We start from the raw sequence: 19,568 nt of genomic DNA on the forward strand, positions 1-19,568 counted from the left end.
CTCTGCACAGGGACCCGTGTCCAGGGATGCTGCACAATGGGAGACATGTCTGTCCCCCACCCTGAGGCTTGGAGATGAAGGTGAACGGGATGGGGACCCCTCAAGGAATTGTTGGGAGCCATGGAAAACTGACACGGATATGTGGGTGCTGTGTATGGTGGGAAAGTCACCCTTGGGATGAGGCACAAGGCACCATGGGAGAGCAAGGGACTGAGGATCACCCCAAGCTCCACTGCAGGGCTGCTGTGAACACCTTTCACAAAAAAAACCCTCTCCAGTCCTGGATCTCCATATCCAGGCTGCGAGTCCTTTCCAGGACATTTCCCAACACTCCCAATGCCGAGCTCCACCTCCAGGGAGGAGCCCAGAGGCAGCCAAAATCTGTCACCTCCCCAGCTTCCCTTGTCCCCATCCCAACTCCCATTGTCATATCCCCAAGTCCCCAGTCAGGCCCAGCACAGGAGGGGACCCACTGCTGGATGCAGCTCTGAGTTTTTAGGGCTTTCTTCTCTCTTTCCAGATAAAACACCCCCCTTCTTCTTGCTAGGAGCCAGAGCAGCACCCCTGATGTCACCCTGCCTCCCCCTCACCTGATACCTCCCACCAGAGATGCTCAAGCATGGTCCTGGCTCCCCCATCCCTTTATTCATTACATGAACCCAAATCTGGGGTGGGGAGAGTCCTGGCTCCCCCATCCCTTTATTCACTGCATGAACCTAAATCTGGGATGGGGAGGGTCCTGGCTCCCCCCCCATCCCTTTATTCATTGCATGAACCTAAATCTGGAGGTGGGGAAGGTCCTGGCTCCCCCCCATCCCTTTATTCATTACATGAACCTAAATCTGGAGGTGGGGAAGGTCCTGGCTCCCCCATCCCTTTATTCATTGCATGAACCTAAATCTGGGATGGGGAGAGTCCTGGCTCCCCCATCCCTTTATTCATTACATGAACCTAAATCTGGGATGGGGAGGGTCCTGGCTCCCCCATCCCTTTATTCACTGCATGAACCTAAATCTGGAGGTGGGGAAGGTCCTGGCTCCCCCATCCCTTTATTCATTGCACGAACCCAAATCTGGAGATGGGGAAGGTCCTGGCTCCCTCATCCCTTTATTCATTACATGAACCCAAATCTGGAGGTGGGGAGGGGGTTGTGTCTGAGCTCCCCCCCTGCCAGGGGCAGCTCCAGCACTGGGCAAACCTCCCAGCAAGAAGTCTCATAACTTCTGCTCTATTTATTCGTGCGGCGGCTGCTGCTGGAGGAGCAGGGAAAGGGAGGGGAACACCCCTGGGGTTGGGAGCACCCTTCCCATCCCCCTGCTAGGGCTTCCCTCCTTACATGTGAATATGGGGCACTCGATCAGCTGCACCAGCTTGTCCACCTCGGTGAGGAAATCCACAGTGACCTCCAGGTCCCCGCTGGAGGCAGCCGTTAAGGATGTGTCACCTTGGGAAGAGGGTGGCAGCAGCAGCAGCAGCAGCAGATGGCTCACCCAGGGGATGCCCTGGCGTGGAACTCAGGGGCTCTGCCAACTGCTCCCGGGATGAAAGCTCTGCAAGGTGGCCAAGGGATGATGGAAGAAAAGGGGGGTAGGGGAGGAGGCAGGTTAATAATCACCCCTCTGATGAGCTCGGTGGGATCCGCACCCTGCCGGGCTCCTCACGGGGCCAGCAAGCCAAAGCCTTCATCTTCCTGGGAGGAAGAGGATGCTGAGGAGCCTCCTGCCTGGCAGGAGAAGAGCAGGGCTTTTTTCTCTTTTTACACCACAAAAAAAAAAAAAAAAAAAAAAAAGGATGAGCCAAAGGGGAAGGAGCTGCCCACAGGGACATGGACACCACCCTGGTAATGATGGGCTGCAGGCAAGGAGGCCAGGCTGGCTTGCAGGGTGACCTCGGTGGTGGCCACAGAGGGGCCAGAGGCCAGCCCAACCATCCACCTCCCAGCAAATGCCCAAAGGATACAATTTCTGGATGAGGTCATAGGCGTGCTTGTAGTTCTGGGTAAGGAAGCAGAGGGACACGGTTGTCACCGGGTTGTGACACCAGGAGCGGTAGAGGCAGCAGAAGAGGTTACGGCTTTCCTGGGGAAAAGTCAGGTCACCAACAGGAGCAAGAACGTGGAATGGAGAGCCCCAGGTCCCCAGCACCAACCCACAGGGCCTGTAAGTGCCACTGAGACACAAAGGGACAGAGTGGGACACACTGAGTTGTCCAGGCTCTGGCACGAGCCCACTGGCTTCAGGAGGTGAGGACCAGGGTGCACGGGGCAGGTTTTGGGGTGGCCCTTGGGGTGTAGCATCCACTGCAGGACACGGGGCTAGAGGATGGGGGCTGGTCCAGCCACGGGGAGGCCACTGCATCCCTTCAGCATGAGGAGGAGGCTTTTTCCTTTTCCTCACCTTGCCTGGATGTTGCTGGTGGCAGCTGCTCAGCAAACCCCACGGGCACCTTTCTGGCAGGGACCGGGGACTCTGTTCCTACTGTCACTTGTCCCCTGGCCCATGTCGGGGCAGAGGGAGGAGGTGGCAGCTGCTCAAGCACCCGGGGAGCCTGTTCCCACCCCAGGGGACAAAAGTAAGAGTTGGAGACATCCTCCAAACCCCCTCAGCTCCTGAAGAGGCCACTCCAGGTGCCCAACTCCAGCCCAGGGACCTTCCAGGTGGGGACTGACCAGCCAGATGTGGCCTCAGGTGGCTGCCAGGTCCCCACCTCCCCCCTGTTATCTCTCCCTCTCAGCAGCTGGGACTGCTGGTGCTGCCCATACCGGGGTCTTCAGGTCCTTCAGTTGGTTCCTCAGCTGGAAGAGCTCGGAGGAGGTCAGCAGGATGGTGTTCAAGGTGTGGACCATGGTGGAGGCAAACTTGAGGTCCTCTTCCCTCAGCAGGATGTCTGCCATGGAGTGGAAGATATTCTCGGCGTTCAGAAGAAGACAAAGCTGCCTGCACAGCACAGAGGAGAGAAACCAGGGGTGGAAAGATGGTTAAATGAGACCCTCAGCCCTCACATCACCCCCCTCCTCCAGATGAGGGATGAGAGGGATGAGAGGGATAAGAGGGATGAGAGGGATGAGAGACACGGGTGCAGCAGAGGCTGAGTGAGCACCAGAAGATGTGTTTCCCCAGGAGATGTGGGGAAACATCAGGCTCTGCATTTGGAGGGTGAAGATGTTCCCACCAGGGCAAGGCCCAAAACCCCAGCTGGGCTCCCTGCCTGCTGCTCAGGGACCTGCCCACCATCCTGGTGACCTCCCTCACCATCACTTTGCCCCCATTCCACTTGTCTGGCTGGGCCTGGAATGTCCTGCTCAACAAACCTGGAGGCATTCCCAATGTTTATGCCAGGAGCAAAAAAAAAAACCCAAACAAAAAAACCCACCAGGTTTTAATTTTTTTTTTTTTTTTGTCTAGTCCTTGTTTGTTTGGATTTGGAGATTTTCTGTTTTTTTTCTTTTTTTTTTTTCTGCTTTTTTTTTTTTTCTGGCTCCTGCTTTCCTGAAATTCTGCTCAGTGCTGCCTCAGCTCTCTGCTGCTCATATTGTGGAGACCAAGAGAGCCCAACTAGGTACCCAGCTTTTCCTAAAACTGGGATGCTCCCTGGGTCTCACCCCATGGCAGACAGAACCAGGGGCATCTCCCAGAGCTCCTCTGCTTCACCCCAGCTCCTCCCAAGCACTGTTCCCCACCAGCTGACCTCAGGCAACTAAATCCTCTCCCTGGAGGCATCTCAGAAGGGTTTAGGACACAGAACTGGCTGGGTGGGAGGCATTCACTAGTGGGTTTATCTGGGAGGTGGGAGGCCCACTTGAGGTCATGTTTCCACCTCCTCAGGTGAGGAAGAGGAAGGAGGAAAGTTTCCAGCCCCCATTCCCATGAAGAAGGACCAGGAGAAGACCCCAAAAGACACCAAGCATCATCCCCTAAACCCTGGTGGTGTAATCAGATCATAGAATCCCAGACTGGTTTGGGTTGGAAGGGACCTTAAAGCTCACCCAGTCCCAACCCCCTGCATGGGCAGGGACACCTCCCACCAGCCCAGGTTGCTCCAAGCCCCATCCAGCCTGGACTTGGACACTGCCAGGGATGGGGCAGCCACAGCTTCCATGGGCAGCCTGGGCCAGGGGCTCAGCACCCTCAAATTAAAGAATTTCTTCCAACCTCAATCTCCCCTCTTCCAGTTTTAACCCATTTCCCTTGTCCTCTCCTTACCTCCCTGTGTCCAAAGCCCTCCCCCAGCTTTCTTGTAGCCCCTTCAGAAACTGGAAGGTTGCTGTACTGGAAGATGAGGTTATTCATGCCAGTTCCTGGTGTCAGCTGAGGACCTGAAAAATCCCAAGTCTCGTGCTGGGGTTTATGGCTACTGCAGGTGAGAAAATCCAGCAGGTTGGGAAGTTGGTGTGTGTAGGGCTTCAGAGCTTGGCATGGGGCTGGGGTGGTCTGTCCCCCCCAGAAAAGTTTGGTTTGTCCCCTCCCAAAAGAGTTTGGGGCAGGAAGGGACATTCCTGTCTGTGAAAGAGGACGGGGTCACCTGGGAGCCTCCTCTTCTCCAGGCTGAACAACCCCAATCCCTCAGCCTGGCTTCTTTAGGGATGCAGGAAGGGGATGGGGAGTGAAGAAATGCCTTTTCCCTTCCCAACCCATGAAGAAACCTTCATCTTCCTCCTTGTTCTACCAAGCAACCCCTCCATCCCCTCCTTGCCCGGCCCCGGCCCCTCTCCATGGGCAGCTCCCGCATCCCGTGCGGCCACCTCGGGACAATGAGATGCTCTGTGTGGGATTTTATGTAACCCAACCCGGCCCTGGCTCCGGACCCTGCTCAAAGGGAACGGGGCCGTGATAAATAAGCTCATTTATCCCAATTATCCTTACGTAAGCTGCTGCATTCATGGGGATGAAAACGCTTCCCCGATTTCTCGCGGCTTGGATGCGGGTTGGCTTGGAGGAGGGAGAGCGATGGGAAAGTGAAGCAGAGAGAGAAGGAGGGAGGGAGGAAGGGAGGGAGGGAAGGGGAAAGCAAGAGGCTTTCAGCCCAGCCTGGTGGAGCCAAAAGCAAATCAATAGCTCAGGGCTGGGGACGGGATCCGGTCCCCGCCAGCTGCGGCCAAGCAAGGTCCAAGCCCAGCCCGGGAGCGAGCTGGCTCCATCCCATCCTTGCCCAGGAAAAAGGGAGGAGTGGATGTCCCATCCTTGCTGTGCTGGGCAGCTGGACTCTGCAACAGGATGATTTACTGTGCCCCAAAAAGAGGGGACAGGTGCTACAGTGGGGATGTTTAACCTGGTCTGACCAGGGCTGGAAGCTTGGGGTTGGTGCTTGGCACCTTCAAAGCAGAAGGGGTATGAAAATCATCAAATCCCAGACTGGTTTGGGGTGGAAGGGACCTTAAAGCTCATCCTGTCCCAACCCCAACATGGGCAGGGACACCTCCCACCAGCCCAGGTTGCTCCAAGCCCCATCCAACCTGGACTTGAACACTGTGGAGGGGACAGCCACAGCTTCCATGGGCAACCTGGGCCAGTGTCCCTGGATCTGTAGCCACTTCAGGAGCTCCAACAAGCTCCATCAAACTAAAACAGGGTTGGTGAGCAACCAGAGCAATTCAGCAACCTCTGGAGATGCTGGTTGGGTCCCAACATCACTGTATCTCTATGGAGAAGGAGGTCTCTTGCTCCCCAGCAATGAGACATCGTGCTGGGAATTTTGACTCTCACTGCTGGCGAGCTGGGGTTGGATGAAGCTGCTTCTGCATGGCAGGCCTGGTTCTGACCAGCAGGGAAGGGCTGAGCTTGTCCTCCCCTCCCTCTGGTGTCACTGGGAACCTGGAACTCACTGGGGTGTTCAAGGAGCTGCCCCCAGGCAAGGGCTCTCTGGGAACAACCAGCAGAACGAGTTTGGCAGTGCTCAGCAGGTTGTCCCCATCCATCCAGAGATCCCAAACTCCCTCTCTGAAGTCCCAAAGCAGTTCCCAACAGGAGGGGACAACTGGGCAGCCAGGCAGCTGCCATCTCCCATGACAGCAGCCAGCAGCTGAGCCTGACTGTGAGGCTGTGCTGGTGGGACAGGAGGGTTCCCTGGAGCTGATCCCCTGGGACACTTGGATGGCACGAGAGGAACGTGAGGCTGGGGCCATGCAGGGGACAGGTGGCTTCAAACAAACTCTGGAGGCCAGAGGGGTGGCTGTGGAAGGGGATGGGGCAGAGGGGACAGCAAGTGGGAGCCAGACCCCTACATATAATCCTAGCATGTCAGGGGCTGGAAGGGACCTCTGGAGCTCATCCAGTCCAACCCCCCTGCCCCAGCAGGGTCACCCAGGGCAGGACACACAGAACACATCCAGGGGGGTTGGAAAGGCTCCAGAGAAGGAGACTCCACAACCTCTCTGGGCAGCCTGGGCCAGGGCTTTCTCCCTCACCCTCACCCTCCAGAAGTTTCTCCTCATGTTGAGCTGGAACTTCCTATGTTCCAGTTCCAACCCCTGATTCCCTGTCCTGTTACAAGGGAGAGGAATCTCCCACGTGCTGGGTGCAGGGGCTGCTGCTTCACAAGGAGAGACAGAACATGGGAGGTCCTGTCCTGGCAGAATGTTTCTCCTGCACAAGGAGAGGCCCTGCAGCTGTCCAGCCCCTTCGTGGGCAGGCTGAGAGCAGCTTTGGGATCCCTTTTGGAAACAAGAGCCAAGACCCTACAGAGCCCTCTCCTGAGATGCTCACGAGGAGCAGGAGTCCTCCATCCCCACTGTGTCCCTGTGCCCCAGGAGCTGCATGCAGAGGCCTTGCCCACTCCTGGTGCTGAAGGCATCACCCAGGGCAGGACACACAGAACACATCCAGGGGGGTTGGAAAGTTCCCAGAGAAGGAGACTCCACAACCTCTCTGGGCAGCCTGGGCCAGGGCTCCCTCACCCTCACATTGAGGTGGAACTTCTTATGTTCTAGTTTCAACCTTTTTAGTCCTTGTCCTATTACTGGGCACCACAGAACAGAGATTGGCCTCATCCTCTTGCCCCCCACCCCTCAGATAACACCCCAGGGAACACCCCAGACCTCTACACTCACAAACAAAGATATATCCCAGAAACACAGAATTAATGAGCCTGGAAAAGCCCTCTGAGATCATCAAGTCCAGCCCATAACTTGAGATATGACTGAGACCATCCAGTCCAGTCTCTGTATCATATACATACATCCCATAAATATATATATCAGGGTTTATATATACAAACCAAATCTATATTTCTCCCAGCTATACACCCCCCATACACATGTATTCCTCTAGATTCAAAGAGTTAAGCTCCCAGATCCAATCAGGGATGGCCAGGGCTCCCTCATGGCTCAAAGGTGGAGACCTTGGTTGTGAGGATGGATCCTGACCTGAGAATCCCCTGAGGATCTCTCAGCATGGGAGAGGAGCAGCAGGGACATCCCGGGGGGAGGCAGCAGCTGAGGAGCACTCCCCAGCCAGTTCCACAGCAGCAATAATGAAGTGCATTATTTAGGCCATTAAAATTTAACTCCTTAAATTAAAAGGGTTATTTGAGCCTTGGCAGCAGAGCCAAGGAACGTGGCTGGGGGGCAGATGGGAGGCAGCACCTGCCAGCAACGTGGCCATGGGGGGACAATCACCCCTCTCACTGCCTTTGGATGGGGCTGAGCTGCAGTGGGGGCTCCCAAGGGACCCGAGTGGGTCACCTCCAGCCCTCACTGTGGGGACAGAACCCTGCCCATCCCATCCCCCAGCCTGAAGAACTTTGCATCACCATCCCACCCTGGGGTCCCCTCCGTGTCCCCGAGCTGCATCATTAAGCACCAGTGACATCAGTGGCAACCAATTCCCATCACCCTAAGCATTGGGGTGTGGGGGGGGTTTGGGATGGGGTGGCTGCATCCAGGGACAAGCTCAAAGCCCCGGGGGCAGGGAGCTGCTGTGGGACCAGAGCCCGTGGGGACGTCAGAGGGACAGGGTGGCTTCAGAGCCACATGTCCAATTAAAGGGAAGCCCTGGCGCCCCTCCCAGCCCTCTTGCTTGGAGAGCTGGATGCCTGGAAACCCAGATAATCTAAACATCAGCTCAACCCCAGGGTTCCAGGGAGCTCTGGAGCTCCCATCCCACCCGCTCGTTCCTTTAACTGCTTCGGTCCCGTTCCCGGCCCGGAGCCACCATCTGGGAAGGGGGTGGCAAAGGGCTGGAAAAGAGGGTTGTTTGCTTGAAGGGGGGGGTGCAAGCCTGATTTTCCATAAAATTAAAAGAAAACCAAACCCAAAAAAGATGAAATCCAGCCACCAACCCCTGCAGCGGGACCTGCAGGGAGGGGGGGATGCTGCTGGTCCATCCCACCCTGTTCAGTTAGGGTGCTGCTCCATCAAACACCAGTGACTTGCTTTACCAGCACTGGGCAGAACCTGGCCCCAGCACGGAGAGGATTGGGGCTCGTTCCCCTTCCAGAATCTGGGACAGAGCTGGAGCCAGGGGAAGCCAGGGACAGTGATGTTCCGAAGGGTTCTGTCCCACTTTTCAGCTCCCAGAACCAGATCGGTGCCTGTTCCAGAGCTGGAAGGAGGGCAGAGTCTCTCTCTCCTTCCTCCCCACCCTCTTCTCCTTCTGCTCCTTTTCCCAAGGATTTCCACCACCCTTCCTCCCCACCCCAGGCTGCCGGGGGGATGCTCGGGCTCCTTCCAGCCCCCCTGGAACCTTCCTGCTGGGATCAGCAGCATTCCCAGCCCTGCACCTCTGGCCCCTTAGGGATTTTCAGAGGAATCCCAGATAAAATCAGGCCGGGAATGGCAGAGGGGGAAAGGAGCAGAATGCCATTTCCCTGTCCTTCCCCATCAGGGCAATGAAGCAAATCCCAATCCCTCCATTTTTCTCCTTCCCTTTGCCCAATCCGGGCTCGGGAGCGAGGGAAACCATGGCAACCCCGGCAGCTCCTGCTTCCAAACTTCATGGCGTTTCCTTGGGAAGGGTTTGGGAAGTTCAGGAGCAGCAAGGATCCCTCAGAGGGATCCTCTGCCCTCCTCCCAGCTCCTCTGTCCCAGGCACCCGTTCCCATCTCAATGCCAGGAAGCTTCCTCATGGGCTCAGGTCCTTGTCAAGGGGTCCATCTTCTGGGGATGGGTTTGTAGGAGATACTTGGTGGAGCATCAGCATCTGCTGGATGTGGGAAGCCATAAAGGACAACTCAGCCAAGGAGAGCCCAGAGGAATCCTTGGGAAGACTAATTCTGGAGCCAGGAGCTGCCATGGCTCACCCCAAGTGAGGAAAGAGCCTGCTCCAGCCAGCAAGGCAATGTGAGCAAAAGCAGGACTCAGGTCTCCTTCTAAATGTGTTTTTTTTTTATTCTCCTTGAGGTTCTGACATGCACATCCTGCTCTCTGAGATGTTGGGGACATCCCTAATTTTCAGGGACAGGAGCACTGGATGGAAAAGATCCCAGCAGTGGGAAGGCTGAGGACACTTGAGTTAGACCTCCTCTAAGGTTCAAAAAAGCCTCAACTTTCTTTGCTACCTCGCCAGCCCCAGATCCTCCTGATGCCTCTCAAGTTCTCCCAGGAAACTCAGAGAAAGCCACAGCCCAGAGATAAGCAGATCCTGGGAGCTGTGTGGGTCCTGGGAAGGGGACATGTGGATCCCACGAGATGTGTAGATCCCAGGAAGGGGAAGCCAAGCCCTGTGCTGCCTTTGCTTGGAAAGAGAAAGGTGCAGAGGGTTTCCCTGCAGAGGAGGAAACCTTCCCACGGAATGACAAGGGCTGCAGGAGCTGTGGTGCCAGCTCAGTGCTGGGCTCAGCCCTAAGGAGCTCCCCAGGGATCCCAGAGCAACTGAGAACTCCCAAAAGCAGGAGCACAGCACCTCCCTTCCTGAAGCATCGATGTCCAAGAGTCTTTTTGGACCAGGTTCAGCTGGTGAAACAGCATCTCAGTCCTGCAGAGCCTTTGCACCCAGCTGGAGGAGGAATGGGACTGCACCAAGAGGTTTCTTCATCAGAAGCTGCTTCAAACCTCTCCAGTTCCTTCAGTTCCAACCCCAAAGATCCTCCAGATGGACCAGACACTAAAAGGTAACTAACTCTGGGAGCTTCAGACCAAGGCACAGCCCAACTCTTTTGGGTGACACAGATGAAGGTGACACCTCCTCCAAGGTGAAGCCCACATCCAGCACTGGCCTCTGGGTGCCCAAATTAATGCAGCCAGGAGGTTCTTGGAGGAAACCTGAGGGTGAGGCATGGATAAAGCCATCCTGCCCACAAGCATGCATTCCCCTTGAGGACCTGCAGAGCTTCCAAGATGCTGTAGGAACATCTGAGGTCCCCTTGAGGACCTGCAGAGCTTCCAAGATGCTTTAGGAACATCTGAGGTCCCCTTGAGGACCTGAAGAGCTTCCAAGATGCTGTAGGAACACCTGAGGTCCTCTTGAGGACCTGCAGAGCTTCCAAGATGCTGTAGGAACATCTGAGGTCCCCTTGAGGACCTGCAGAGCTTCCAAGATGCTGTAGGAACATCTGAGGTCCCCTTGAGGACCTGCAGAGCTTCCAAGATGCTGTAGGAACACCTGAGGTCCTCTGGAGGACCTGCAGAGCTTCCAAGATGGTGTAGGAACATCTGAGGTCCTCTTGAGGACCTGCAGAGCCTACAAGATGCTGTAGGAACATCTGAGGTCCCCTTGAGGACCTGCAGAGCTTCCAAGATGTTGTAGGAACATCTGAGGTCCCCTTGAGGACCTGCAGAGCTTCCAAGATGCTGTAGGAACACCTGAGGTCCTCTGGAGGACCTGCAGAGCTTCCAAGATGGTGTAGGAACATCTGAGGTCCTCTTGAGGACCTGCAGAGCCTACAAGATGCTGTAGGAACATCTGAGGTCCCCTTGAGGACCTGCAGAGCTTCCAAGATGTTGTAGGAACATCTGAGGTCCCCTTGAGGACCTGCAGAGCTTCCAGGATGCTGTAGGAACACCTGAGGTCCTCTTGAGGACCTGAAGAGCTTACAAGATGTTGTAGGGACATCTGAGGTCCTCCTGAGGACCTGAAGAGCTTCCAAGATGCTGTAGGGACATCTGAGGTCCTCTTGAGGACCTGCAGAGCTTCCAAGATGCTGTAGGAACACCTGAGGTCCTCTTGAGGACCTGCAGAGCTTCCAAGATGCTGTAGGAACAACCGAGGTCCTCTTGAGGACCTCCAGAGCTTCCAAGATGCTGTAGGGACATCTGAGGTCCTCTTGAGGACCTGAAGAGCTTCCAAGATGCTGTAGGAACACCTGAGGTCCTCTTGAGGACCTGCAGAGCTTCCAAGATGCTGTAGGGACACCTGAGGTCCTCTTGAGGACCTGAAGAGCCTACAAGATGCTGTAGGAACACCTGAGCATCTAGAGCAGGATCACCTGGAAAACAGGCAGCTCTCCCCCTCCCAACCTGCCAGGAAAGCAAAAAAGCAGAGATTGGTGCCCTGAGGCTCCTCTTCTCTGACTCCTCAACCTTCCAGTGACTTGACTGGACCATGGATGGCAAAACCAAGCCTGGTGCCAGGCTCTTGGGGCTCCAAGCCCCAGGCAGGAGGCAGTGGTGTCACAGCATGTGCTTGGCTGGGCAGAGACCCTGCCTCCAGGTTTTCAGCCACGCACCCTCTGTCTTCAAAGGGAGGAAGGGCTGGGGACACGGAAAGCAGCAGCAGATCCTTCCTTGGAGATGTACACTTCCCTCTCAGGCTGACAGCTGTGGCCTAATTTTCAAGAAAACTGACAAGCGCCTTATTTCATCCCCCCCAAACCCCCCCATAATTTCTCTTTGCTGCAAATAAAATAGGTTAAAGGAGTGGGAGCAAAGCTGGGACACGAGGAGCTGGGAGAGGCTGATCCGGGTCTGGCACACAGAGGGATGGGAGCTGTGGGCCCTGCCCTCCCCCTTCCTCTCCCCTCTCCACAGAAATAAAAGTGCTTTTGCTCCTCAAAGCCTGGCTGGGGAGCAGGCTGCTGTCCTAGAGGTGGTCAAGCACTCTGCCCCCTCCCCAAGTGGGGACAAGTTGAATTTCCCCCCCCAGGGAAGGTAAATTTGGGGTAGGAAGGTCCTGCTGGGCATCCCTCAGTCCCTGCCAGCACAGGGGTTGGAGCACAGCAGGAGCACCCAGTGTGCTGAAGGGTGAAACTTCCCAGAAGGGAAGAGGAAAGAGGCTGGAAGGAGGTGGCAGTGTCCCTCTGGAAGGAGGTGGCAGTGTCCCACAGGCTGAGGGATGAGCACACACACCCTGGGGGGGGAGTGGATGCTCCCAGCTTTACCCAAAGCTAAAAGGGGACCCAGGAGCTTCAACCCAGGTGGCTTTTGCACAGCTCCAGGCTTTCATTGGGGATTTAAAAATGTCCTATCCCTGGGTATCTCATCCTGGGAGTGACATTCCTGGCTGGAGCCACTGCTGGGAGCTAGGAAGCCTGCAGCTGGAGTGAGCTTCATCCAGCTGGAAGCATCTGCCCTGGATGGAACCCAAGGGAGATGGTGGTGGGAAGTGCAGGAGCATCCTCGCCCGCCTACAAATTGTGGGTGGCACGTGGGGAGGGAGGGCTGAGGGCTGAGCCCACTGCCAGCTGAGAGCAATGGGCTGTGAGATGCTCGGAAGCAGCCAGGAATGAGAGAAAAAAAAAAATAAATATCCTTTGATGAGAGCAGCAGGAGGCAAAGCACTCAGCCCTCCCTTCAGGTCTCCAGCCAGCGTGCCCTGTGCCTTGGGGATAATCCTGGGCAAGATCCCTTGTAAGAGAGAAGGGGGGGAAAATGCCATTATTCAGCCTTTCCTAGACTCCTTGTCCTGGTTTTTTTTTTTTGTTTTTTTTCCACTGAGATAAATAAACTGAGGTGTCACATCTGCCAAGGCAACACCACCACAACCCCCAAGCCCCGACTGATGGGATCAAAGGGATTAATTCAGGAGTTCATGGCCACAACCACTCCCCTTGCCAGCACCCACCATCACCACCACCTCCAGGAGGGTCCTCACTCCATTGGCCAGGCCAGGAAAATCTGGGAGAGCCCCTGAAAGCTGCTGGTGCTGCTCCAGGGAACGCAATGGTCAGCAAGCAGGGGAGCTGTGGGCTCCCCGATGCCCACCCAGCTCCCCCTTCCCCTATTTTTCCAGAGCATTCCTGCCAGGATCTCTGTGAAAACGTGTGGAGGGAGCAAATGTCCCCCCTCCAGGACCTGCCCTTTGAAGGAACTTGGCCATTTCAGGAGGATTTTCCTCCTCTCCACCCTCTCACTGACCCTGATCAGTCCCAGCCCACTCCGGTGCTGCCGCTCACATGTGGTTCCCATTTTTCTCCAGGAAAACCCATCAAATCCTTCCAGGCAACTCCCAGTCTGGCCAGTCCTGGAGCAGCTTTGATGGGCAGGACAGAGAGCTCAGCCCCAGAGCTTGGTTTCCCTCCAAGCTCATTCCCAGAGGTTGGTTCCCCCCTGTCTCCTCCAGCCCCCATGGCTCAGGATGGCTTCTCCCACCCCTGTCCCCCAGGAGGGGGCTGCAGGAACATCCCTAGGGAGAACAACCAGGTTGCTCCATCAAAAAAAAAGGGCTCCTGCTGTGCTGCAATCCCAAATCCAACCTCTATCCTGGAGGAAATTGGCTTCCCCCCACCTCCTGCTCCATGGAGGGTGTCCAAAGAGCAGAGCACAAAACCCCAGAGCCTTTGAGGGGTCAAAACCTCATCACTGCCAGGACCTTGGGCTGGTGGAACTCACTGCATGGTGCTAAACCAGGTAACTGAGGGGCTGGGGGTTGCTGGAGGTGTGGCAGGGTTGTTCAGGTTGTTCCTCAGAGGAGCCTGGACCTGGCTGGGGCACTGGAAGTGTCCCTGTGCCACTAAAATGTCACTCTGGAGCTCCAGCTGTGGGGTTTCTGATGGCTGGGTGGGGACAGAGCTTCACCTTCAGTGTCCCCCTCTGATCCTCTTCAGCCTGAGGATGAGCAACCCCAAAGATCCTCCAGATGGACCAGACACTAAAAGATAACAAACTCTGGGAGCTTCAGACCAAGGCCCAGCCCAACTCTTTTGGGTGACAAAGATGAAGGTGACACCTCCTCCAAGGTGAAGCCCACATCCAGCACTGGCCTCTGGGTGCCCAAATTAATGCAGCCCAGGAGGTCCTTGGAGGAAACCTGAGGGTGAGGCATGGATAAAGCCATCCTGCCCACAAGCATGCATTCCCCTTGAGGACCTGCAGAGCTTCCAAGATGCTGTAGGAACTTCTGAGGTCCCCTTGAGGACCTGCAGAGCCTACAAGATGCTGTAGGAACATCTGAGGTCCCCTTGAGGACCTGCAGAGCTTCCAAGATGTTGTAGGAACATCTGAGGTCCCCTTGAGGACCTGCAGACCTTCCAAGATGTTGTAGGAACACCTGAGGTCCCCTTGAGGACCTGCAGAGCTTCCAAGATGTTGTAGGAACATCTGAGGTCCCCTTGAGGACCTGCAGAGCTTCCAGGATGCTGTAGGAACACCTGAGGTCCTCTTGAGGACCTGAAGAGCTTACAAGATGTTGTAGGGACATCTGAGGTCCTCCTGAGGACCTGAAGAGCTTCCAAGATGCTGTAGGGACATCTGAGGTCCCCTTGAGGACCTGCAGAGCTTCCAAGATGCTGTAGGAACATCTGAGGTCCTCTTGAGGACCTGCAGAGCTTCCAAGATGCTGTAGGAACACCTGAGGTCCTCTTGAGGACCTGCAGAGCTTCCAAGATGCTGTAGGAACACCTGAGGTCCTCTTGAGGACCTGCAGAGCTTCCAAGATGCTGTAGGGACATCTGAGGTCCTCTTGAGGACCTGCAGAGCTTCCAAGATGCTGTAGGAATATCTGAGGTCCTCTTGAGGACCTGCAGAGCTTCCAAGATGCTGTAGGAACACCTGAGGTCCTCTTGAGGACCTGCAGAGCTTCCAAGATGCTGTGGGAACATCTGAGGTCCTCTTTAGGACCTGCAGAGCTTCCAAGATGCTGTAGGAACACCTGAGGTCCCCTTGAGGACCTGCAGAGCTTCCAAGATGCTGTAGGAACACCTGAGGTCCTCTTGAGGACCTGCAGAGCTTCCAAGATGCTGTAGGAACATCTGAGGTCCTCTTGAGGACCTGCAGAGCTTCCAAGATGCTGTAGGAACACCTGAGGTCCTCTTGAGGACCTGCAGAGCTTCCAAGATGCTGTAGGAACATCTGAGGTCCTCTTGAGGACCTTCAGAGCTTCCAAGATGCTGTAGGAACACCTGAGGTCCCCTTGAGGACCTGCAGAGCTTCCAAGATGCTGTAGGAATATCTGAGGTCCTCTTGAGGACCTGCAGAGCTTCCAAGATGCTTTAGGAACATCTGAGGTCCTCTTGAGGACCTGCAGAGCTTCCAAGATGCTGTAGGAACATCTGAGGTCCTCTTCAGGACCTGCAGAGCTTCCAAGATGCTGTAGGAACACCTGAGCATCTAGAGCAGCATCACCTGGAAAACAGGCAGCTCTCCCCCTCCCAACCTGCCAGGAAAGCAAAAAAGCAGAGATTGGTGCCCTGAGGCTCCTCTTCTCTGACTCCTCAACCTTCCAGTGACTTGACTGGACCATGGATGGCAAAACCAAGCCTGGTCCCTTTCTCTCTCTCCCAACCTGGTCTAACAAACTCCTCCAAATCACCCACCACGGGGTCCCCATGGCTGAGTGGAGGCAGAGACCCAGAGACTGGTGTCTGGACATGATCCTTAGGGATATGGTTGAGTGGTGAACTGACAGTGCTGGTCAAAGGTTTTGTCTGGATGATCTTCCCCCCAAAGCCATTCTGTGATTCTGGGGAGCAGGCAGGGGTTGAAGGGCCCTGGAGATGAGGCAGGAGAAGGCAGAGCTGGGGAGGCTGGGGCAGGAGGGGGAGAAAACCCAACATCCCAAAGGTTTCTCTGGTTCCTCCTTTGAGGGAGGCAGGGGGGGCAGGGTGAGCACTGAGCTCCATGCAGCAGGAGGCAGGCAGCCAGCCAGGCTCCTGGCAGGCACAGCCCCAGCTTCTCCCAGCACAGAAGCTTCCCTTGTGGCTCTCACAGCTGCTTGGATTTTACCCCAGTTCATATCACAGTTTATCAAAAGGGATGTGGGGTTTTTGTTTGTTTTTTTTTTTTCCCCCACAAACAAGGGTTTTGTTCTGCAAGGGGAGGGGGGGAGAGAGGAAGAGGAGATGTGTGTGTCCCCAGCCATCCTTGTGCCCTCCCTGCTGGGGACAGAGGGGTCTGGGGGGGGCACAGGTTTGGCATCAGGAGCAACAGCACACTGGAAGGAAGGAGGAGAAGGAAGGGATCCCCCATCCCTCTGTTTTGCTGGGAGACCAAAACAGGCTCACTGGGAAGGGCTGAGACTTCTGGCCAAGCAAACCTCATGGTCAGAGGTACCCAAGAGCATCCAGACCTGGGCCAAGAGGAGGGGTTTGCTCAGCCCCAGCTCTTGAGCATCTCCCAGTGAGGGGCTGGGACAGCAAGGCAGGAGGAAGAGGTGAGGTTAAGGATAGCTGAGTGCCAGGATTGGGTGGCAAAACACTGCATTGCTGGATGGTGGCATCCAGGGACTTCAGTGTCACAGAATCACCATGAGTGGAAAGGACCCCTGAGGTCACTGAGTCCAACCATACACACTCACAAAAAACCCAAATCCCCTACAACCCACCAGAGCACGTCCTGAAGTGCCACATCTACACATTTCTTAAACACCTCCAGGAATGGTGACTCCACCACCTCCCTGGGCAGGCTGCTCCACTGCCTGACCCCTCTTTCAGTAAAGAAATTCTTCCTAATATCTCATCTGAGCCTCCCTGCTGCAACTTCAGACCATTTCCTCTGGTCCTGACACTGTTCACCTGGGAGAAGAGGTCAGCACCCACCTCCCTGCAGCCTTTCTGGGAGTTGTAGAGGGCCATGAGGTTTCCCCTCAGCCTCCTCTTCTCCAAACTCAACATGTCCCTCAGATGCTCCTCCTATGACTTGTTCTCCAGGCTCCTCACCACCTTGCCAGCTCTCCTCTGGACACATCCCAGCCCCTCCATGTCCTTCTTGTAGTGAGGGGCCCAGAGCTGTCCCCTCACCCCCAAATCACACACCTGCCAGTTCTGTACAGGACCCCCAGTGTACCCCTCATTAGCAGCTCAACCCCCTTCCCATCTCACTGAGGAGCTGGGGGGCTGGAGATGGAGAGCAGGGCCCTGGGAGCACCAGGCAGACACAGAGCCAGTTCATGTGCTCCTCACTGCTTCCCAAGAACATCCCTGGTTCTGCTCCATGGGATCTGCCAGCCCCCTGCTCCCCCCCTTCCCACTCCCCAGCCCCATCAGCAGGTTCGAGTCCACTTCACTTCTTTTTCCCTCCTTTTAGGGGAGAAAGGGGCTGTGCACTGCCAAGCCCCATCCTCTTTCACAGGCAGGAATGTCCCCTCCTGTCCCAAAAGAGGGGACAGACCACCCCAGCCCCATGCCAAGCTCTAAAGCCCTTCACACACCAACTTCCCAACCTGCTGGATTTGCCCACCTGCAGTAGCCATAAACCTCAGCATGAGACTTGGGATTTTTCAGGTCCTCATCTGACACCAGGAACTGGCATGAATAACCTCATCTTCCAGTACAGCAACCTTCCAGTTTCTGAAGGGGCTACAAGAAAGCTGGGGGAGGGCTTTGGACACGAGGGGGTAGGGAGAGGACAAGGGAAATGGGTTAAAACTGGAAGAGGGGAGATTGAGGTTGGACATGAGGAAGAAATTCTTGAATTTGAGGGTGCTGAGCCCCTGGCCCAGGTTGCCCAAGGAAGCTGTGGCTGCCCCATCCCTGGCAGTGTCCAAGTCCAGGTTGGATGGGGCTTGGAGCAACCTGGGCTGGTGGGAGGTGTCCCTGCCCATGCAGGGGGTTGGGACTGGATGAGCTTTAAGGTCCCTTCCAACCCTGAAAGTTCTCTGATCTGGGCAGAGTGAATCAAGAACCCTCCTGGCCTCTCCCTCACAGGGTTCAAGTGTCCCCTCAAGAGCCAAGGACATCACTGGTCACACAAAAGCCAAGCCCTGCTGCACCCACTGCATGGGATGTGGCTGGAAAATCACCCCAGGGCCTCTTCCATGCAGCTTCACCTCAGAAAACGCCCCATGAGAAAGTGCCAGGCAGCAGGGAGGGTTCTTTATCAACTCTTTAAAACAAGCTGAGACAACCCCTGTGTCTGGGGAGCCAAGTGCCCCAGGGTGCCCCTGCCCGGTGAGAAAACGTCCTCTCTGGGTTTGGAAGTGACATCCCAAGCTCTGAAGCATCCCCAGCCAACATGCAGGGGATGGCTCAGGCCACTCCAGCACAGCCCAGAGCCCTGAGGGTTCATTTGCCCTCCTGGCAAAGCCCATCAGCCAGGAATGGCTGAGCTGCTCCCACCTGGAGAGCAGCAAAGTGCCAGCTGCTTTGGTACTAGGCTTGTGTTGGTGAGCTGGACCAGCTCCTGGAGCCAGAGAGACCTGGGGACAGCTCAGAGAGACCTGGGGACAGCTTGGACAGACATGGGGACAGCTTGGACAGACCCTGGGACAGCTGAGAGAGACCTGGGGACAGCTTGGACAGACCCTGGGACAGCTGAGAGAGACCTGGAGACAGCTTAGACAGAAGTGGGGACAGCTTGGACAGACCTGGGGACAGCTTGGACAGACCTGGGGACAGCTCAGACAGACATGGGGACAGCTAGGTCAGACCCTGGGACAGCTCAGAGAGACCTGAGGACAGCTTGGACAGGCCTGGGGACAGCTCAGACAGAGGTGGAGACAGCTTGGACAGATGCAGGGACAGCTCAAATAGATCCTGGAACAACTGGGACAGATGGGACAGCTTGGACAGACATGGGGACAGCTTGGTCAGACCCTGGGACAGCTCAGAGGGACCTGGGGACAGCTCAGACAGAAGTGGGGACAGCTTGGACAGACCCTGGGACAGATGGGACAGAGCTGGGGACAGCGTGGGGGCTGAACAAGCAGCCTGGGGATGGAGCAGAAGGCTCCTTCCAAGGGCATCCATCCTGCTCCTCAACCCCTGAGCAGCCACCTCTCCCTTCACCCTTCCATCCCCTGGTGCTGGTGCCACCAACCAAGCCCTAAATCCATCCCCAGGACTCAGGGTGGGCTGAGAACCCCAGTGCTGCTCTGCTGCCTTCCTCCTGCCTTTCCCTCGGTGGGGTTCCTGCCCAGAGGACAGATCCAAGGAGCCATGTGGTCCTTTTGGAAGCTCCTCTGCATTCTTCTGCTCCTCCAAACCATCCTCAGGAGGTCAGCAGCTGAAGGGGAACATTTGCTCCTTGCTCAGGAGCTCTGCTGAGGCCAGGACAGGCACGTGGAGAAGGTTGGAAGGTCCCAGGTCTGCTGAGCAAGGTGAGGAGCAAGAGGGAGTGATGAGAGCTGATGCTCCTGACTCTGGCAACCCCTTTGGAGCCACCTCTGAGGGCTGGGAAGGAGGAGGCAGAGCTTTGCATTGGGAGTTTTGAAGGAGGAACTCACTTCCCTGGCTGGCAGCCTAAAAAATAAAAGTCACAAGTGACAGTCACAGACAAAGCCCCCAGAGGAAACCCCCATCTGCTGCCATGGGGAAAACTGGTGCCA

At 56.0% G+C, this 19,568-nt stretch overlaps 1 protein-coding gene across 8 annotated transcripts in view; it reads right to left on the reverse strand.

Annotated features, from left to right (window-relative positions):
• The window catches only part of VAC14 (VAC14 component of PIKFYVE complex), an 81,692-nt gene that overhangs the window by 3,782 nt on the left and 58,342 nt on the right, over positions 1 to 19,568 (reverse strand). For 4 of the 8 annotated variants that reach the window (XM_071757082.1, XM_071757080.1, XM_071757084.1 and 1 more), the window contains 3 exons: positions 2,762 to 2,936; positions 1,960 to 2,078; positions 1,337 to 1,416 (listed from right to left, as the gene is read on the reverse strand). In XM_071757082.1, coding sequence (XP_071613183.1) covers positions 1,337 to 1,416; positions 1,960 to 2,078; positions 2,762 to 2,936 — 374 coding nt within the window. The other 4 variants (XR_011728539.1, XR_011728540.1, XR_011728538.1 and 1 more) reach the window with 3 other exon arrangements.

Source organism: Heliangelus exortis, chromosome 13, assembly GCF_036169615.1.
Source record: "Heliangelus exortis chromosome 13, bHelExo1.hap1, whole genome shotgun sequence".
NCBI lineage: Eukaryota > Metazoa > Chordata > Aves > Apodiformes > Trochilidae > Heliangelus > Heliangelus exortis.